An 18452-nucleotide genomic window follows, 5' to 3' on the forward strand; every position below is an offset into this window, starting at 1 on the left:
ACACACACACACACACACACACACACACCGTCTGATGACCTCATTGGATGTCATCACCGTCAACCAATGAGTCATATATAAGTAGAGCCGCGTCCTAATGTGCTTCTCAGGGCACACACGCACACACATGCACGCACACACAAGGGTCTTTTCGGTTCACTTTTCCAGACTGCCAACATGTTGAGCTTTGTTCTTCTCAGGGTGTCTTTACTTTATGAATTCTAAGTAGCTGGGCTCCCACTGGATGATACGGGCCAATCAGGGCCAGCAGCCCACACATGCCCCGCCCACACCACAGTCTCTGAACTCTCCCTGCTTTTTATCCTCCGTCAGGTCACAGTCCTGTTCACCTCAGCATGCTCAAATCACTGTGCCCAGATCGGTACTGAGGAGCAGATTGGGACCAGTCCAGGTCCTTAAACCCAGCTTAGTGTCACTGAAAGGCATCTGAAGCTGAGCTTAACATCAGCCTCCATCAGGACAGCCTCAATATTAGCCAAGAGACACATCAGGATTATTACATGGTAACAGTTGAATACAGGGGGAGCATGGATATGCTGTTTAGAACATCTGGATGATGCACACGTAGAAGCACTCAGTCTCTTGTTATGAGTCAGCTGACTGTTGTCCGGACAATCCACTTTTCAGCCACATCAAAGTATCAAATGAAACTCTTCGCTCCAAACTCCATTTTCCAACCCTGTGAATCTGGTCCTCAGCCCTCCTCCGATTTAAGTCCCTGCAGAGGACTCCACTTCATTTTGTATTGAGCATGGCAGTGTGCAAGAGTGTGCGTGTGTGTGTGTGAGTGTGTGTGGTGACAGCACTGAAGATGGCAGGGAGCCGTGGGGTGTGAGACCCTGGTCACACTTCCGTCTGCAGGTCCATAATCTCCTGGCCCACCAGGGGAATGGTGGCGCTGCTCTTCTCCCACTCCACCGTCTGCAGCTCCAGGGGCGACGCCGCCACCGCTTCCAGCTCCTTCCTCACCCAGGAAGGGGGTGAGTGGGGTTTGCGGATGCCCTCCCATACCCTCTTACTGGGGGTCTGTTGCTTATCCTGCAGAAAAGGACACAATGAGAAAACTCACCTTATTTTATTTGAGAAACATTTGAATAAAGCAGAAGTGGCCAACTCCAGCGTCCCAGAGCTGGCATCCTGCATGTCTCAGATGTGTCTCTTTTGGAGCACAGTTAAAGTAATGACTGAATCTGGTTCTCAGCATGTCATAAGGTGCTGCAGATGAATCATTCATTTGGTTCAGGTGGGAAAGAAGAAAACAGGCAGGTTGTCGGCTCCTGTACACTGACGGTGGCCTGAAAGTTACTTCATAATATAAACTCAATATAAACTACATCAACTTAAGGTTTCTACTTTAATTCTTATGTAAAGTGCAAGAAGACTGAATGGATTTCTTCAGTTTTTGCTTTTTGTAACTAAATGTTCCAGATCATCTCACAAATTTTACCATCAGACAAAGGTAACCTTTCAGAAAAGAAAAAGAAAAACATTTGCAAGTTATTTTATTTATTAAAGGAAAATAAATATCTACACCAACCTGGGACAATATAGTGTGGACTATAGAAATTCAAGAACAGATGAAAAACAAAGTCAACATCTATCAATTCGGAAAGTCGTTTGTAATGGTTGAGGACTCCAGAGAACCTCAGTGAGATTGGCTAAGAGAGCAGAGAGGAGGCTAGAGCAGCGACTTGTCCAGCAGTTCTCACACAGAGATAATGCATGCTATTGCTTTTACAAATTAATCACAATCAACACATATTATGACTTTGTTTTTCTTACAGTAACCCCAATCAATCCTGCTGATCAAAGGAAACACAAAGGCCCATCTCACAACTCTGTGTGTGTGTGTGTGTGTGTGTGTGTGCGTGTGTGTGTGTGTGTGTGTGTGTGTGTGGAGACAAAATCAAAGTAGATTTTTTCCCCCCTTTTTTTTTGAAGGGTTCCAAACAGTGGAACAACTAGTTCTTAATTTGTTTTCACAAATACCAAGGTTGGTTTCTATATGGAATTTTACTTTGGCTTTTTCCCCAATAAAAAAAAGAATAATCCGAAAACAGGATTTTATTTTTAACTCAGTTTGTCTTTGACTGATGGTGGCAAGGAAGCAAAAACAGAAGAAACCTGTTAAGAGGCAAATACTTTTCACAGCACCATAAACTCATTTAGCAATACCTACAGACAGGATAATAAATGTATCTTATCTCAATGAAAATGGTGGTTATGGAAATTAAAGCTATATTTTTGCAAAACAAACAAAAAAACAAACATTTTTTTCAGTGAATCAACTAAAATATGAATAATAAGGAAAGCATATGTGCTTTCCAGTAAAGGAGCTCAATGCAAGCATGAAGTGGCATGAATGTCCCTCCCTCCAAACCTCCCTTTTCCTTGCAGAGTCAATTCAACAAAATTCTACAAGTGATGTAATAAATTGGTTAATAATGAAACAGGAGAAGCAGAGAGGCAGTGCTGGTTGTTTGGCTGCTGGTGTCATTCAGCATAATGACCATGGGCTCCTTGCAGGTTTGTAGAGCCCTAAAAACTCAGGGCGGCAGTGGGGTCACACTTCTAACACGTCAGTTCCACAACAAATATAAGAATGTTTAATATGTTGTTTTGATTTAATGTTTGATAGCCACATAAGTTGCACCAGGTGACAGAACACCAAAATTTTACAAACAATTTGGGTTGACAGCTGAGGCAAATATAGACATACTGTGTAGAGATATCAGGCATAACATTATGACCTTCCTGCTAGTGTGTTGAACTCTGCTGATGCTTTCAGATCCTTGAAGTTCTGGAAGAGGATCGGCTTGTTTGTATATAACATCCCACAGAGGTTGAGTTGGCCCAAGATCTTAATGTGCTCATATTCTGTCAAATTTCTGTCAGAATCTTCGTTAATACTCTGAGCTACACTCCCACAAGTGTTGAGACAGACCTCATGGGCCAGCCTTCATTCCTCATGTGCCTCAATGGGCCTTCATGAACATTCTTTAGTAGATATTGCACACTGCAGAACACGGACACCAGACATCTGCATCTGCAGGTGATCACGCTCTGCTCCCTTTCAAACTTGCTCACATCTTTATGATGTTTTTTCTGCCCTAATAATTGGAGCTTATTGTACATTTTAGGAGGAACAGGGCTAGACCAAACCCTACTTTCCAAGGGGAGGTGGTTGAGGAATTTAAATACCTCTGTGTTTATCTGGACAGCAGACTGGACTGGAGACGCAACAGTGAAGCATCTATAAGGACAGAGCAGACTGGACTTCTTGAGGAAGCCAAGATCCTTCAAGATTTGCAACAAGATGCTGCGGATCTTCTATCAGTCTGTTGTTGAGAGCGTCATCTCTTCATCCGTCATCTGTTGGGGCAGCAGCATCAGAACCAGGGACATAAAAAGGCTCAACAGCCTGATAAAAAGACTGGTTCTGTTCTAGTTCTGTTCTAAGGACGACTGTGGAACCTCTGCAGATAATGATGCAAAGATGGATTTTACATAAAATTAAGAAAATTAACCCTGACCATCCTCTTCATGAGACTGTCTTAGACAAACACAGTATTTTCAGTCAGAGGCTTTTTACAGACTGCTACAGGAGATCTTTCCTGCCAAAAGCCATTAATGTCTACAGTAACTCTTTGAAGAATTTGAATTAATATGAGTTACAATAACTTTTATTTTCCCTTTGGGATTAATAAAGAATTTTTGAATTTGAAGGTCTATACTTGCCACAAAGCTGTTATGATGAGATAATTAGTGTCCATTCTTCTGTCGGTCATAATGTTATGCCTCATTCATGTATGACCTTAAGGACTGCTCTTAAGCAGAGTGATACAGTTATTTTTAATTTTATGTTGATAGTCTAAAGTTAAAAATAAAGCGAATCTGTGAATCTTTGAGAAAATTGGCATGAAAAAGAACTGAATTTATTTATCAGTATTTATATAAAATGAAAAAAACTAACATGCCCTTTAAGAAGCCAGAAAGAAAGATGCAATGAAATTTGAAACAAATGGGGCATATATAAGACTGTTGCAATGAACAATTAATTAATTGCATGATAAAATAAGGTCAATAATTTCCATTTTAAGGATTAATATTTTTTGAAGGGAAATTCTTTTACAAAAATGTCATAGTCTATTTTATTTATGGCTGTGGTTGTGTGTGGTTTATACTACATTTATGTTTATTGATTCTGGTTATGTTTTATTATTCCTGTTTCAGTGTGAAATGTTCTGTAAAAAATTAAAGCTCATTAATCTTTGAGAGAGCGAACTTGCATTCTTATGCAAGTTCGCATCATTTTCAGATCTATTACCTGAAAATGATGTCAAACAACATTATCATTTATTGCAATAATTTTTGAGACGATTTATGATCCAGCAAAATTTATCATGACAGGAATAGCCATATATGCTTGACCCCTTGCTTCCTATGACTCCTCCAGGCCAACTCTTTTTCTTTCAGGTTTGCATTCTAATCTCTTTGTTGACTTGAATGGTAGAGACTGACCTCACGTACACAGTTATTTTTTCTTCTTCTTTGTTCTTAAAACTGCAGAAAACTCAGAAAGGTCTTAAAAACTGTAAAGTGAAGTTACCTTTTTCAAATAAAATAGCGTGAATAAAATACAGCATTTAATAATTTAAGGCAAAGCAATTATAATAACAATTGTGACGATCTGTGTTTTTGTGTATTTATTTCTTGGTTTTGTCTGTGTCCTTGTTCCCGTGTGAGTCTCTGTGATGTCCTGTCCTCCCTGTTGATTGATCCCAGCTGTGTCTAGGTTTCCTGATTACCCTCCCTGTGGATTTAAGTCCACCTGTGTCTCTTGTCGGGTCCTCGTCTAATGTCAGTAGTTGTTGTCGAACGTCTATGCTCTCCAGTTGGACTGCGAAGTCCTGGTTAGCGTTAGCTCTCGTTTTCTGTCCTCTGTGTATCAGTTGCTACCGGTAATTAGCTGTGTGGTATACTCTATGCCGTGACGCCTGTATTGGACTGTTTGAGCTTTCATCATTAAATTAATCATTTTCTTCACAACCTGGGTCTCAGTGTTCATCCTCACCACCTCCCATTCACCACACCATGACAATAATAATGACACAATATTTTTTTTATGTACATTTAAATTAGTTTTTTGTTAATGACTGAATGTCAGAGACCTTTTGGAGGGATGGGGGCTTGAAGTTAAACAGGGGCACACTGAACAAGATCTTAACCCTATGGAGTCGCTGCCCGCCGTGCGGCGTACAAGCATGTGACGCATTTATAAGGCTTCGTAATAACATGGACGCATACCGAGTTTTCATTTCAACTCTGTTGGACAGCACGGACTTCAAACTTTATAAAAGTGGTGTTTTTATATTGGTTTTGTGGTTATTTACTTCAAAATAAAGCCAGAAATAAGATTGATCATTTCCGCCTTATTTTGTGGGGTCTAAATGTACCACATTTCGAAACAACCAATGAAAATGTGTTGACGGTCTGTTGCTAGGTAGAACGGAGACACGCAGAGAGAGACGGGGGCGGGGGGACTTGGATATGGCAAGAGACTAGGGTGCAGCCATGCTGTGGATTTTACTAGGTTTTTTAGACTATAAGTGTGTTGTTAGAGTTCGTGGTGTGTGCAGTGTTAGTAGTAGTTTTGCTAGCTATCGCTACATGGCTTCATAGCGAGCGCTGACGCACTGAGAAGAGAGACTGCGCGCCGGGATGGCCATTTAGACCTCGTCTTCAAAGGGTTAAAACACCAAACAACAACATAGCAAAAACTCATATTAATCAAGAATCTAATATTTTATTGGATCATATTGTATCATTGTCATCATGTGGGGACAATGCAAAGCAAATGTAATCTAGGTTTTCCCCAACAGGTATAATGTTGCTGTTTCTGCTGCTGTCAGAGCTGGAGGACTGTGTAGATCTGAGACTGTAGTTGTTAAACAGACCAGAGAAGAGATTAAGGTTGCTATGAAATAAGCAAATTTGCTGCTATTTTACTAAATAACCCCTAATAATATCCCACTGTTTGATCTCCATAGCAACCTGGCTGCAGACTGCTTTAAAGATCAAAAAAGCTCAGAGGGGTTAACTCTACATATTTTTCAATGTTAGCATCTCATAGACCTAGAATTGTAAGACTGAGAGATAAATAATTTTCATTAGATTTTGTCATTCAACAAGATCTTGAGAAACATCCATGCATTTAAGTTTAGTTGATTACTGCAACAGTGTTTTCATAGGTCTGCCTAAAAAAATCTATCAGACTTCTGCTGAAGGTCTAGGGCCAATATAAATGATTGAATTGTAACAGAGACCACATATATAAAACTTTAGCATTTGTTTAATGAGAAAAAATAAGTATTTAACAATACTATCAAATTTTATTTAATGGTTTCAGCAGAGATAAAAAAAAATTACATTTAGGATTTAATTCAAAAGTTTACTTTGTAAAAGTGCACAAAATCATCTTGATAGTTTGATTGTTGTGTTACCATGGCTAGAATCTGAAGCTATCTGTAATCTTTGTGTTCGAACTTGGTTTGTTTACAAATACATCACAGCAAATAATAGCCAATAATTGGTGGTTGATTTTAAGCTTGGCTAATTAACCTGGTCCCTCTCTCACAGACTTCACTAAATCTATATTTAAAAACTGTTAGTGATGTTGATGTTCCTAGTAGGACGCGAGGGCCCTAAATCAGATTCTGCCTAAGGCAATCAGGCTGGCCCTGCATTAAGAGGTAGTCGCTGCTCTGCACATCTCTGCTGGATGCGAGAAACTAATAGGGAGTTTTTATTTATGAGACACTAGCAGGGACAGACCTTCAGGCTCTTTTGTTTCGTGACTATTGGGCCACAGAGACTGTATCGGTTGCTTGGGTTTTATTTTTATTTTTTCATTCTGTCAGCAGTGATGTGAACCCGCCTGGTAGTAATGTTAGGTTAAGGGGAAGCAGAGAGCTAACAGTGAGAAGGCGGTACGGGGGCTTTGAGGTGTGTTCTGTAAAAAACCTCAGAGGCCTTCAGAGAATATCTGCACTCATCCTGTGTAAACACTGCTGGATCCTAGATGAACTGAAGGGGCAACTGCTTCTAACCTCTGGATGTGTCAAATTAAAAGGGGCAGTTTAAGAACATTTGCCACACTTTTAAGATTTTTTACTGTTTTGAAATAGTGTTTTTATTTAAAAACCATGCCTTTTCCTCTCTTTCCCTAGTTACACATTGTCTGTGTTGTTCAATAATAAAACAAATCTTAATACATTTCCACTGGCAGGTTGTGGTTGTAATGTGACAAAACGAAAGTCACTACAATCAGATCTCCACACTCAGCATTTGGTATTGATGGAAGTGCTACATATGCTCACCCACAGCTTGAAGCCACCATTCATTTATTCTGATTCTAACAACACAGAACGATAAACCACCATGTTCAGCACCAAGGCATTGACAATTAAACAGGAGAGCTAATGTCACTGTTAATTTGTGCTAATGGTTAGAGGGAAAGGGAAACATTCAGTATAGCAGAAGGGAAGGGGCAGAATAAAATCAAACTGTTTACACTCATGTTGGTCTTGTCGCTGCCGGTAGAGGACACACTCCATCTTTTGGCAGCTTTGGCATCAACAGGTGGAGACTCTCTATCCTTGTCTGCACTTTGAATCTTCCTGTTCAGGTCCTGAAACATGTCCTGGTGCCGTTTCCGGGTGTGCATTATTTTCTACACAGGAACATTGCACGTTACGTACAAGTTTAATAGAACAGACTACCATCAGTTCTACTTCTGCTTTCTCTGCACATTAAACGTTCCTACTCTGCACATTACTATCAGTTCTAGAAAATAAATGTAGTTAAAAAAAGTAGAGGTCTTTAAAACAGACATCAGGCTTTTTGGTGCAAGTTTCAGAATCTCTGTAGGAAGCAAAGAAACTACAATTACCTCAAAGTCAAGCTCTGCATAGCGTGATTTTCGTCTCTGGGGGGAGATGAGACAGAGAGATTAAAATTCCTTCTAGATATTGGAGGCCTTGTGAGCAGAAATACTCAAGTGTTTAATAGTGGAGCTCCACATGAACCGCTTTAGAAAAGGTCTTCCTGGGCTTAACAGGAGTGAGTCATGGGGGACGAAGCGAGCTCTGCTGTTGGTTATTCAGACCCCGCTGGCACACGTTTTCAACAAACAGCTTGTGACCGAATGACCTTTAGGTCAGCTGTCCCAGAGAGCTGAAGGAAGGCCTGACCTTCAGGTTGCCTGCTTCCTCTGGCAGCTGCTGCCTCTCACGCCATTATGGAAGTGTGTTTTGCCCCGGAGTGAAAAGACACCAGCAGGCAGATGTCTGAGCCACTTTGTGCTGATCGGCGTGGCGTCTCATTCACATGCTGCTGTCTGTAGCGCGAGCTCACAGAGAACTAACCTTTTTACAGATGCTCCTCTAACATGGGCCCAGAGAAGCTTCTCATTATGAGTGGAAGCAAGCAGCTGTGGTATGCATCAGCTCGGAGATGACCAAAGTGATGAAAACATGAAATGTTTTGACAGCAATTGATGATACTTCTAAGTATTGGAATGATTATTCAGTTTAATGTTTGCCTCATATGGTGATCATAGCTGGGAATCCTTTCTCACTCTAACGCTGTTATGAGGTACAATAAATTATTCCAGAAAGCAATTATAGAACTTAATTGTTCCTTCAGCTGCTTGTATTAATGATTAGTTTATGTTTAATAACAGATGCTGCATCATTCATGACTGATGCAGGATAAACAACAACTTGGTTAAAGTTAAATGCTGATTTCTCTGGATTATGAGGCAAAAAAATGAGAAGATGTGATGAAAGGATGATATTTACAGTTTTTACATTCCACATCTTGCATATTATCATATTTCATTGAACTAACCCCACCAGACCAACTGAATCATTCTGAACACTCCAAGCATTTGGTCCACTTATTCCATCTAAAGATTTTACCTCGTCATTTGAAAAGTTTATGACAAAAAAAATATAAAAACAATGTCTCATTTCCACATTTGTGTGTTCAGTCAGGATTTCAGTATAATTTGCCTTTCTCATTAAGTACATGTACTTTCTTTCTATAGAAGTGATATTTAATCATATTTACATGTCTATCTGGATTCATAGGAATATATAAATCCTCTGGTCCTTACAAGGTTACTAAAGCCAGTTCAATCTATCAGAAGTAGAAGAACATCCACCAGATGTTATTATTGTCCCAGGGCTGCTTCATATTTAGTTCCATCTATTTTTAAATTAAGTCCAACTAGCATGATACTGCCACCACCATGTTTCAAACTGTGGGGGAGAGGTAACTATTTAACAGGAATTGGGATGTTTTTTAAATCATACATTATTTGCAGAAAATTTGCTTGTTTGCTCCTTTTTTAATATTCCAAAAAACAAAAAAACAAAAAAACAAAAACACCTGAATGGCTGTAACCCTAAGAGTGGACATAAATAAGTCTGCATATGTTAGCTAAAACAGTTTCCATTGTGCTTATTAGTGCATATCAAGAGAGACCTGCTTGTAGAGCAGGTCTCAAGTATCCACAGGTTTGATCTACCTCCTGGAGATTCTGGTGATTAATCTCCAGAATTACCAGACATAGTTATACCTAACAGGAATGTTGCGCCACCTACCCGATGTGCCGTAGCCACCTGTCTACCTCTGGATGAACAGAACCTCTGAATGTTCTGTGACTTTACAGACACATCTGAAGAAAACCTCACAAACACTAACAGAACAGGGACCAACGTCTGAATAACCAGAAGTAAAGAACAGACTGCTACAGCTGCTCTCTCATATCTATACAACACATATAAAGCAGTAAATAATTAATGACAATTTCAAGCATGTTGAAAACTGTTGAAAACCCCTGCAGGAGGCAGGGGCTGGAAGTTCCCCGTCCAGCTTGGTCATGCTGTCAGGGACTCTGGATTTCCCAAAGTAATCAACCGTACAGATTTTAGTTTCTGTGTGGTTGAAACTAAAATCATATTCCCTGTTTGTGCAAGAGTCTTGGTTCTGAAAGGACTTCCAGGTGATAGGTTTAGCAATGCACCTGCATGTGGAAATGATACATTACTGCCGCCTTTAGAGAACTGTTTTACATCTGTCAACATTGCATGTCTGGTTGTTGTTTTGATGGGGCTGGCATTATTTTATGAATAATTAAGTTGGCACTTAATAACAAAACGATGGAAAAAAAAAAACACATTTTCCAAAACTGGGAAGTCGTATTTAAAATGTAAATTAGATCACATGACTTTATCAATAAATCTGAAATTTAACTGATAAGACAAACAAATCTAATGTCAGATCTATTTTTATTATTTACTCTGTTATACTGTTCAAAAAACCAAAATCTTACAAAGTAATTTTGGTCTTGTTTCAAGTGCAAATATCTAAGTATGCTTGAAATAAGACAAAACTAACTTACAAGTAACTTTTCAGCAAGAACAAGGAGTTTAAAATCAATAATTCCTTAATATTGGTGGAAAGGTGCTAGTTCCATTGGCAGCTTATTTCACTTATAACATGGGGAAAAATGTCGTTAGATTTTATGTTTTTGCAGTGACTAATACACCTGTTTCATTTACACAAGGTGTTCCACATGTTGTGGAAATGGAATCATCATTATTTTGTACACGGTGTAATATATAAAAAAGTTTAATTTTCTGGCATTTTTAAGTCTTACAGGAAGTGGAAATAAGTTTATTCTCTGAGTCTATCTGAAACCCAGGCAGGTCTGGTGGTCTTACCTCCAATGAGCTCATGGACAGTGTGGAGACGGTTTCACTCTTGGATATCACCCCGGAGTTGCCAGAGTCGCCTGCATCTGCCAAGCTGCTTGTTGTCTGCGAGTCTCTGGGCATGTTGAGGAGATTGTGAGCTGGTGAGTCTCTGTCAGTACATGACACACTGACCTGGTCAGTAGGAAGGCTCTTGAGCCCAAAGCCAGGGACTGGCTCTCCAGCAGTAGAGTTGGCCAGATGGATGAGCCTGCTCTGAGGGAGCTGTTCCATGGTGATGTTATACTTGCTGGTCTGATCATCTTTCCCCTTGGCGGCCTTCTGTGTACCTGTGTTGTTAGCTGGTAGGATGACGTACCCCGGGCCTTTGCCAGTGCTGTCCGAGCTGCTGCCCTCCCCGTTCCCTCGGGGAAGTTCCCCGTCCAGCTGCTTGAAGAGCTCGCCATCACAGATGTAGATGGATTTGGCACCGGGGAACTCGGTGCTGATTCCCTTTGCAGCAGCACCTTTCTCCCGGCGCAGAGAGAGGGTGTGGCTGGAGTAGTCAGCCACATTCTGGAGGTGAACCTTGGTCATGCTGGCTGGCATTGTGTTAAAGTTGGATCCTTTCTGAAGGGTGAGGGTCCCGGCAGAAGCCTTGTCTTCCCCCTGGAGAGACGAGCGCTTCGCTGTGCCTGGAGATCAAACAGAGATGAAGGATAAACTTACCCACCTAACGCTTAAACGATCAATAGACCTTCAACACATTCCACCAAAACAAAAGAATTAAAAGATAAAATTTTATGTTACATTAATTAAATACAAAAGATAAAGTGGTTCAAGTCTTTATTATTGTGTATCAATATTGTTTTGTTCATCTTTGGGCTTTGACTGGGCCACTCCAACACTTTCCCATGGGTTGTGTCCTGCTCTGTCTCAGTTTTGATTCTCTAGAGCAGTGGTTCTTAACCTGGGTTCGATCGAACCCCAGGGGTTCGTTGAGTCGGTCTCAGGGGTTCGGCGGAGCCTCTGCCACGTGTGTAAAGTCATGATGACGCCCCGTTTTGCCATCACTTGCTGCAGAGGATCACGTTACAATTGCTTAGCTAATCAGTGCTGCGGAGAAGAACTGATTGAAGGAGTTCCACTCTCAGCATGGATTTAAACTTGTGTCTTTAATTACTTCAGCAAAGCTCATTGTAGCTTTCGGTTTACTTCCAAATCTGCTCCTTAGTCGCATCTTTTCGGGGTTAGTTCTGCCTCTAGTGGCGTGGGGGGTGGTAACACAACTAATATAATTACATTACTAAATCAGAATACGGCAAAGTCTTTATTATTTATTATTAATTTTTCATTGTCTTAAGAATGAAGAGGTAATTAAATAATCTAAACAAGACCTTAAAGTGGTTCCAGTTTCTCTCGATGGCCAACCTGTTGAAACTGTGGAAAATTTTAAATACCTTGGGTCATCCCTGGACAGTCAGCTCATCTTTGCTGAAAACACTGACTATATTTTGAAGAACTGTTCTCAGAGACTCTACCTTTTAAGAAGACTTAGTGATCTTGGGGTGACCCAACTAGACTCTAGTTGGGTCACCCCTATGTCTTGAATTTTGGGGAAAAAAATAATATTTTATTTATCACTGCAGAAGGGTTCAGTGAATGCGCATATGAAACTGGTGGGTTCGGTACTTCAAAAAAGGTTAAGAACCACTGCTCTAGAGCTTCTAAAAGGTCCAGAACTTGGTCTAGTAACTCTGCAAAGCTGCTTCTGCTGAAGAAAAGTACCACCACAGCATAATACTGCCACCACCATGTTTTCCCATTTGGACGTTATATTCTAGGTGATGTGTATGGTAGTTTTCTCTAACACATTGCAGTTTCTATCTAAGAAGAAACAGTTCAACTCTGTTCCCATCTGAGGAGAGCAGGATCTTCCATATTTGCAGTATTCCCTACATAACTTGTGGCAAACAGCAAACTTTATATCAAAGTACGCTTGAAACAAACTGCAAACTTTATATCAAAGTACGCTTGAAACAAACTGCAAACTTTATATCAAAGTTTGAAGTTTGATTTTCCTCTTTTTACTCTTTCAATAACAGCCAAATTTATGCAGTGAACAAAGATGAGCTGTGAATCTCAGTAGCTCCTCAAGAGTTACCACCAGGTGATCAACAAGTCAACCAGTTCTGAAGTCCTTCCACTGGTTCCCTCTAACAACAGACTTTAAAATACTTCTGTTAGTTTATAAATCACCAAATGGTTTAGCAGCACAATACATGAATACTGCTGCTGTTGTATCAATCTTCCAGACCTCTCAGATTCTGGTTCCAGTGATGCAGAGCAGATGTCGAGAAGCAGCATTCAGCTTCTATCCATCACAAATCTAGAACAAACTTCCAGAAAACTGCAAAACAGCTGAAACACTTAGTTCCTTTAAATCTAGACTAAAAAGAACTGGACTAAAAAAGTGTAGTTTTAGTCCAGTTCTCATTTGTTTCTTCTGTCTGCTCTTCTTTAAGATGAACTTTCTGGACCAGCAGCCTCTCCTTGCTTAATGTTTCTTTCTTCTGTTATTAAAGCCTTACTTTATTAAAATCTTCTGCTGCTTACTCCTTCTCCAAACAATGTAGTTGGAATGTTCTTTTACAGGCTATATGATTTTAAGTAAGCAGCATAAAATATTCTTAGCATATTGCAACATGGGGTATTTCATAAAACGTTTAGGTTGCTAAAATGCCTTAGACAATGCTTCAAACTAATTTTCCAAAGATCACTCTCTGTGGTCCCTTTTCCTGTTTCACATCTCCAGAGAAAAACAAAAACAGCAATCTTGTCTCTTGTCACTTTTCCATCAGGTTTTCTCTGCAGCTCAGTAGCTTTTCTGCTCCAGATGCTGCTCCTAATATCCTGTCTAACGTCAAAATCAGACTCCTACTCCCAGCGGATTTAAGAGCAGAGCCCATATCTGATGCAGTGCTGCCAGAAGGGACTTCATTATACAGCAGCAGACTAGGAGAGACTCAGACTCATTTAACTGCTCAGCACATGTCCAATCCACTTCCATTCGCCATGATTTAACTGTGGCACACAGCAGTCAAGCTGGATCTCTTGTTGAAACACTTCCCCGAGACAAGGAAGTTATTATAACTATTAGACACAAGTGCTTCACATCTGTTCCAACAACACAGAGGAACCTGCAACAGTCAAAACAGACAGATGAGCCACACAGCAACAGCTGTTCCTAAAGCTGAATAAAAGACAAACGACAAATTAAACATATCAAACAGTAAACTTACCGGATCTGCAAGCCATATCTACGTCTTTTTCAAAGTCAGTCTGAGGATAGAAAACAGCACATGTATTGACTGTGACTGTCAGACTGCATCTCGGAAAGAACAAAAAAACAAGATGGCTGATGCTTACCATGAGCTGCGCATGACCATTTTGAAAAGATCCACCTGAATCTCCATTAGTGTCTTCCTGCCGATCCACAACACGACACTTGACCGCTTCCTGAACCTGCAGGGAACCATGGGAGCAGAGGTCACTCAGAACAGGACAAATACTAGCAGCACAGATACAGAGGGACAGGAGGGGGATTTTAATAACCGAGTCACATCAAACCAGACAACCTAATCCTTCTAGTTTAGACAACAAAACATTCTACTATTTAGGTTCAGATTTAATGGGGAATTTTTGCAGTTTACCTCTATGAACCTTCTGCCCTTCTGTGTCATGTGACCTTCTGTAACCAGACAACTATCAGTGTAGAGAGTGCTGCTGAAGCACTAGTCATTCATTCTCCAGGTGTTTATGAAGCATGAAAACACTTCTTCTATAGATTTTCTCAGAACAAAACTTACAATAACATGTTATATCCTGAAATATCAATAAGCCATATAAAAACAGAATAAATATGCTAATTTTAGCCTAGCGCTTCAGTGAACTGCAGCACATAAAAAACAAAAGCAGCAAGATTTGATTTGGCTGAAGAATCACACTAATGTAATACTGATGAAAGATAGTGTGTTACTGCATTTTAAAGCTACTGTGGTTTCAACAATTAATTTTAATGAAGAACATACACTTAAACCCACTAACTGAAGTCTGCTAGTTTGGTGGTTCAGTTCAGTTATCAGATTGATGATAGGCCTCAAAATACAGTAATATCGTCTTTCACCCATATTACGGTAGCAATACCGTAAGCAATTTGGCTTAAATCAAGCCAAACTGAAGCTATTTTCCACTAACTACAGTGGGTGGTCATGTTGGGTACCTCTCTACGCAGGATGCAGTGAACCATTACGATAACAAAACCTTCCAGAGAATCAAACACAGCGAAAAGAATCTGGAAGAGGGCAGAACGCCGGTCAGTGATGGCCAGGACAGCAGACATCCATGTGAGGGCCAAGAGAGGCAAAACCACACAGGAGCTCCACAGTGACGCCCTGCAGGACATGAAGAGAATTACAGTCACGCTGTGGCGTCTACGCAAAGCAGAAGCTACGACTACAAAGGTTTTCTACCTAATGTACAACTGACATTTTATTACGTAGTTAAGATTAGTTTGCTTTCACAAAGAACAGTCTAACAAAAAAAATATTGAAATAAATAAGATTACTCTCTTTTTCAAAAGTAAAACAGGAAATAATCTGAATAACAATATTTTGTTCTTCAGTAACTATAGGCTGTAAATAGAAGTTCTTACCCATGCAGAAATATATTAATTTCTTTAACTACGACATCATCCATCATGTGCTATATAAGTATATAAATAAATATGTTTCTAAATTACATCTCTCATATACATGTATATTTAAGATGATTTAGTCAAACCATATAGGATCTAGTGCCACAGGAAAGAGAGGGAAGGAGTGAAGGTGAGGGTGGAGGTCAAAATAAAAGATGTGGAATGAGGCTGAAACAGAATGTAAAGACAAACACAGAAGGCAGAGCAGGACAGAGAGAAAGAGAGTCTGAGCTGAGGAAGTGTTGTTCCTGCCTTCCTCTGCTTATTTATGTTTCTGGCTGATCCCATTTGTTCTAATGAGAGTATTAGAGATAAACTCTTCTCAGTGCAAGTGTTCTGAAATGAACTGAGCATAATCAGCACTTTCACTTTTAATTACATAATATCCAGAGGTGGAAAAAATACTCAGCTAACAGTGTAGCACATGCAGTGACAGCAGAATTTTTCTAATTAATCTATAGCAAAGCAAAGGAAACTAGAGAGGAAAAGGCCTGATATTCCAAATAACTGCTCATATTATTCTAATCAGCTGACAGTTTGGACTTAGGCTGTTAAATTCATTATCTTTATTCAATATATTTTCAATTACAGCTAATTACACATGTCTATATGTTTTCTGTGCAGCATTTCTATGATTTTACTAGCTGCCCACTAGTGTTAACCAAGGAAAGTGTTTAAAGGAAAAATAAATGAAAAAAAAACAAAACAATCTTAACCAATTGAAGTTTGTGAGCTAACAAAACTTAAAGCTGCCACCAATTTATGACACTTAAGAATAAAGAGCACACAAAAAGAAAAGAGGACAGTACGATGTATGCACTGTGTGAATTTTGTCCTCATTTATTAATGGCAATAGCTCAACTTTTAATGCTATTGTTATATGTAACAGGTTTAGCCCATAGAACACAATATTACAATACAAATCTTTTAAGGTGATGAGATCCTCATCTGAAAAAGTTCAGACTACTATGAAATAATATTTTATATATATATATATATATCTATATATCTATATATCTATCTATATATATATATATATATATATATATATATATATATATATATATATATATATATATATATATATATATATATATATATATATATATATATATATGTATAAATTTATAAACAACAGCTAAAGGTTTGGACACACCTTCCCATCCAAAGTGATTTTAAATTTACCTTCTATAAGTTGAATACAAAACAAAAAAGTTTTATAAATGTAGACATGGACAACGGTCATGAAAGGTCAGGTGAGCAATTTTATGTCAGTGTGGACTTGGAGTGAGGCAAAGAAAATCAACTTATAGTGGAAAATTATTAGTTAAACCATTATTGTTAGCTAATCCATCCATCCATCCATCCATCCATCCATCCATCCATCCATCCATCCATCCATCCATCCATCCATCCATCCATCCATCCATCCATCCATCCATCACACCTGCTTATCCTTGCAGTGCTCCATAGGGGCTGGTACGTATCATTGTGGTACGTCCTCGACAGGTTACCCATCCATTGCAAGATATAGTGAAGTATATCAGGTATTTTTCCTGTTCTTTAAAAATTTACAACAAAGATAAAAGAGGCAGACTGCAGGAAAGTCTAAAGGCTCCATAAGGCTCTGACATTTAAGTAGCCTAAATGATATAGAAGATTTCAAAAATACAAATTAAAACTGTGGATTCCTCTGTTAGCAGGTTGGAGAAAACTGGACAAATAAATTAAGCATCTATAATAAATCTTTTTAAGCAGAATTCACTAGTCTTTTTAAGATTTTTTAAGTATGATGGTGTTTGTGATAACTAAATCTAAATGTGGGCTTAGTTTATTGCACAAGACACTAAATACTGGAACATCATGAACAAGCTGTCTTGTGAATAAGGGTTATTTGGACTGCATATATTTTTATGCAGTGTATAAATGTGAAGTGTGTATTAAGTCAATTTTATTTATTAAGACATGACCTTACTTTGCTTGTGTTTTTGTTGTTGAAAATGTGCTATATAAATAAAATTACCTTTACAAATATATAACTGGCATTTCATACAATCTCCAGGATTCACTGAGGTTAGGGACCACAACCATCTACAAAAAATACCTGAAATACAGAAAAACTTGAGATCCACCCTAAAACTGCTTAGAACTGCCTATTTTAAAAGCTGAACACCAAGTGTACCTTATATTCATCACTGGAAACCCTCTTGGCACAGCTGCAGAAGCTAACAAATGGCAGCATTGCACCCAGGAGTTTCAGCTTCGTTCTTTTCCAATAGGCTCCTTCACAGATCAGGTGCTTTTCACAATGCGGTATTTAAGGAGTGCACATATTGTTTTCAAACTTAAGTACTCTCTCAGTGATTGGTACTGAAGGGAGATGACTTTGTCCTGGATCAGTGGGAGGAACACTGAGAAAAGCAAACATGTTAAAACATCATGTTACAACGTGGAATTCAGCTCAGTGTCGTGCTGGATATCTGGGTTTGAATCGATCTCTGAGAGTTATCATGCTAAGACCTTACTTCTAACATTTGAATGGCAGATACTCATATCTTACACAAGATTTGGACTAACAACATATCTGACAAACCCTGTTTCAGGTTTGTCTTTGTGTGTGCCATTAAACCTCTGTTGCAATGCTTTCACCTTGAAATTTAAGAGAAATCTTTTGAACTAGTTTTTGTCCTATGGATAAATCTGGGTGGGGTATGCAACAGACAATTGCTTCCAGCTGCTGAATTAAATATTGTTTGGAAAGTTTAATAAATCACACAAGAAACTGGCTCTATGAAGATCTCTGGACTGGCATCTAAGCCAGTTTTTGATAAATGATGCCCAATAGGTGTTAAGAATCTCAGTTTAATCAGTGATTAACTGGTGATAAACCAGTGACTAAACCTCACTAACTTCAA

The 18452-nt window shown here is 39.1% G+C and overlaps 1 protein-coding gene across 6 annotated transcripts in view; it reads right to left on the reverse strand.

Annotated features, from left to right (window-relative positions):
- Positions 1-211: 211 nt before the first annotated feature.
- Positions 212-18452, reverse strand: part of LOC106939026 (brain-specific angiogenesis inhibitor 1-like) — a 45896-nt gene continuing 27655 nt past the window's right edge. For 4 of the 6 annotated variants that reach the window (XM_015021276.1, XM_015021275.1, XM_015021277.1 and 1 more), the window contains 7 exons: positions 15064-15235; positions 14211-14306; positions 14084-14123; positions 10812-11476; positions 7973-8008; positions 7595-7753; positions 212-1059 (listed from right to left, as the gene is read on the reverse strand). In XM_015021276.1, coding sequence (XP_014876762.1) covers positions 865-1059; positions 7595-7753; positions 7973-8008; positions 10812-11476; positions 14084-14123; positions 14211-14306; positions 15064-15235 — 1363 coding nt within the window. In that variant the 3' untranslated portion in view covers positions 212-864. The remainder of the gene's footprint in view (positions 1060-7594; positions 7754-7972; positions 8009-10811; positions 11477-14083; positions 14124-14210; positions 14307-15063; positions 15236-18452) is intronic. The other 2 variants (XM_015021280.1, XM_015021281.1) reach the window with 1 other exon arrangement.

Source organism: Poecilia latipinna, unplaced genomic scaffold, assembly GCF_001443285.1.
Source record: "Poecilia latipinna isolate Pla-1442-1.1 unplaced genomic scaffold, P_latipinna-1.0 Scaffold2753, whole genome shotgun sequence".
Classification (NCBI taxonomy): Eukaryota; Metazoa; Chordata; class Actinopteri; order Cyprinodontiformes; family Poeciliidae; genus Poecilia; species Poecilia latipinna.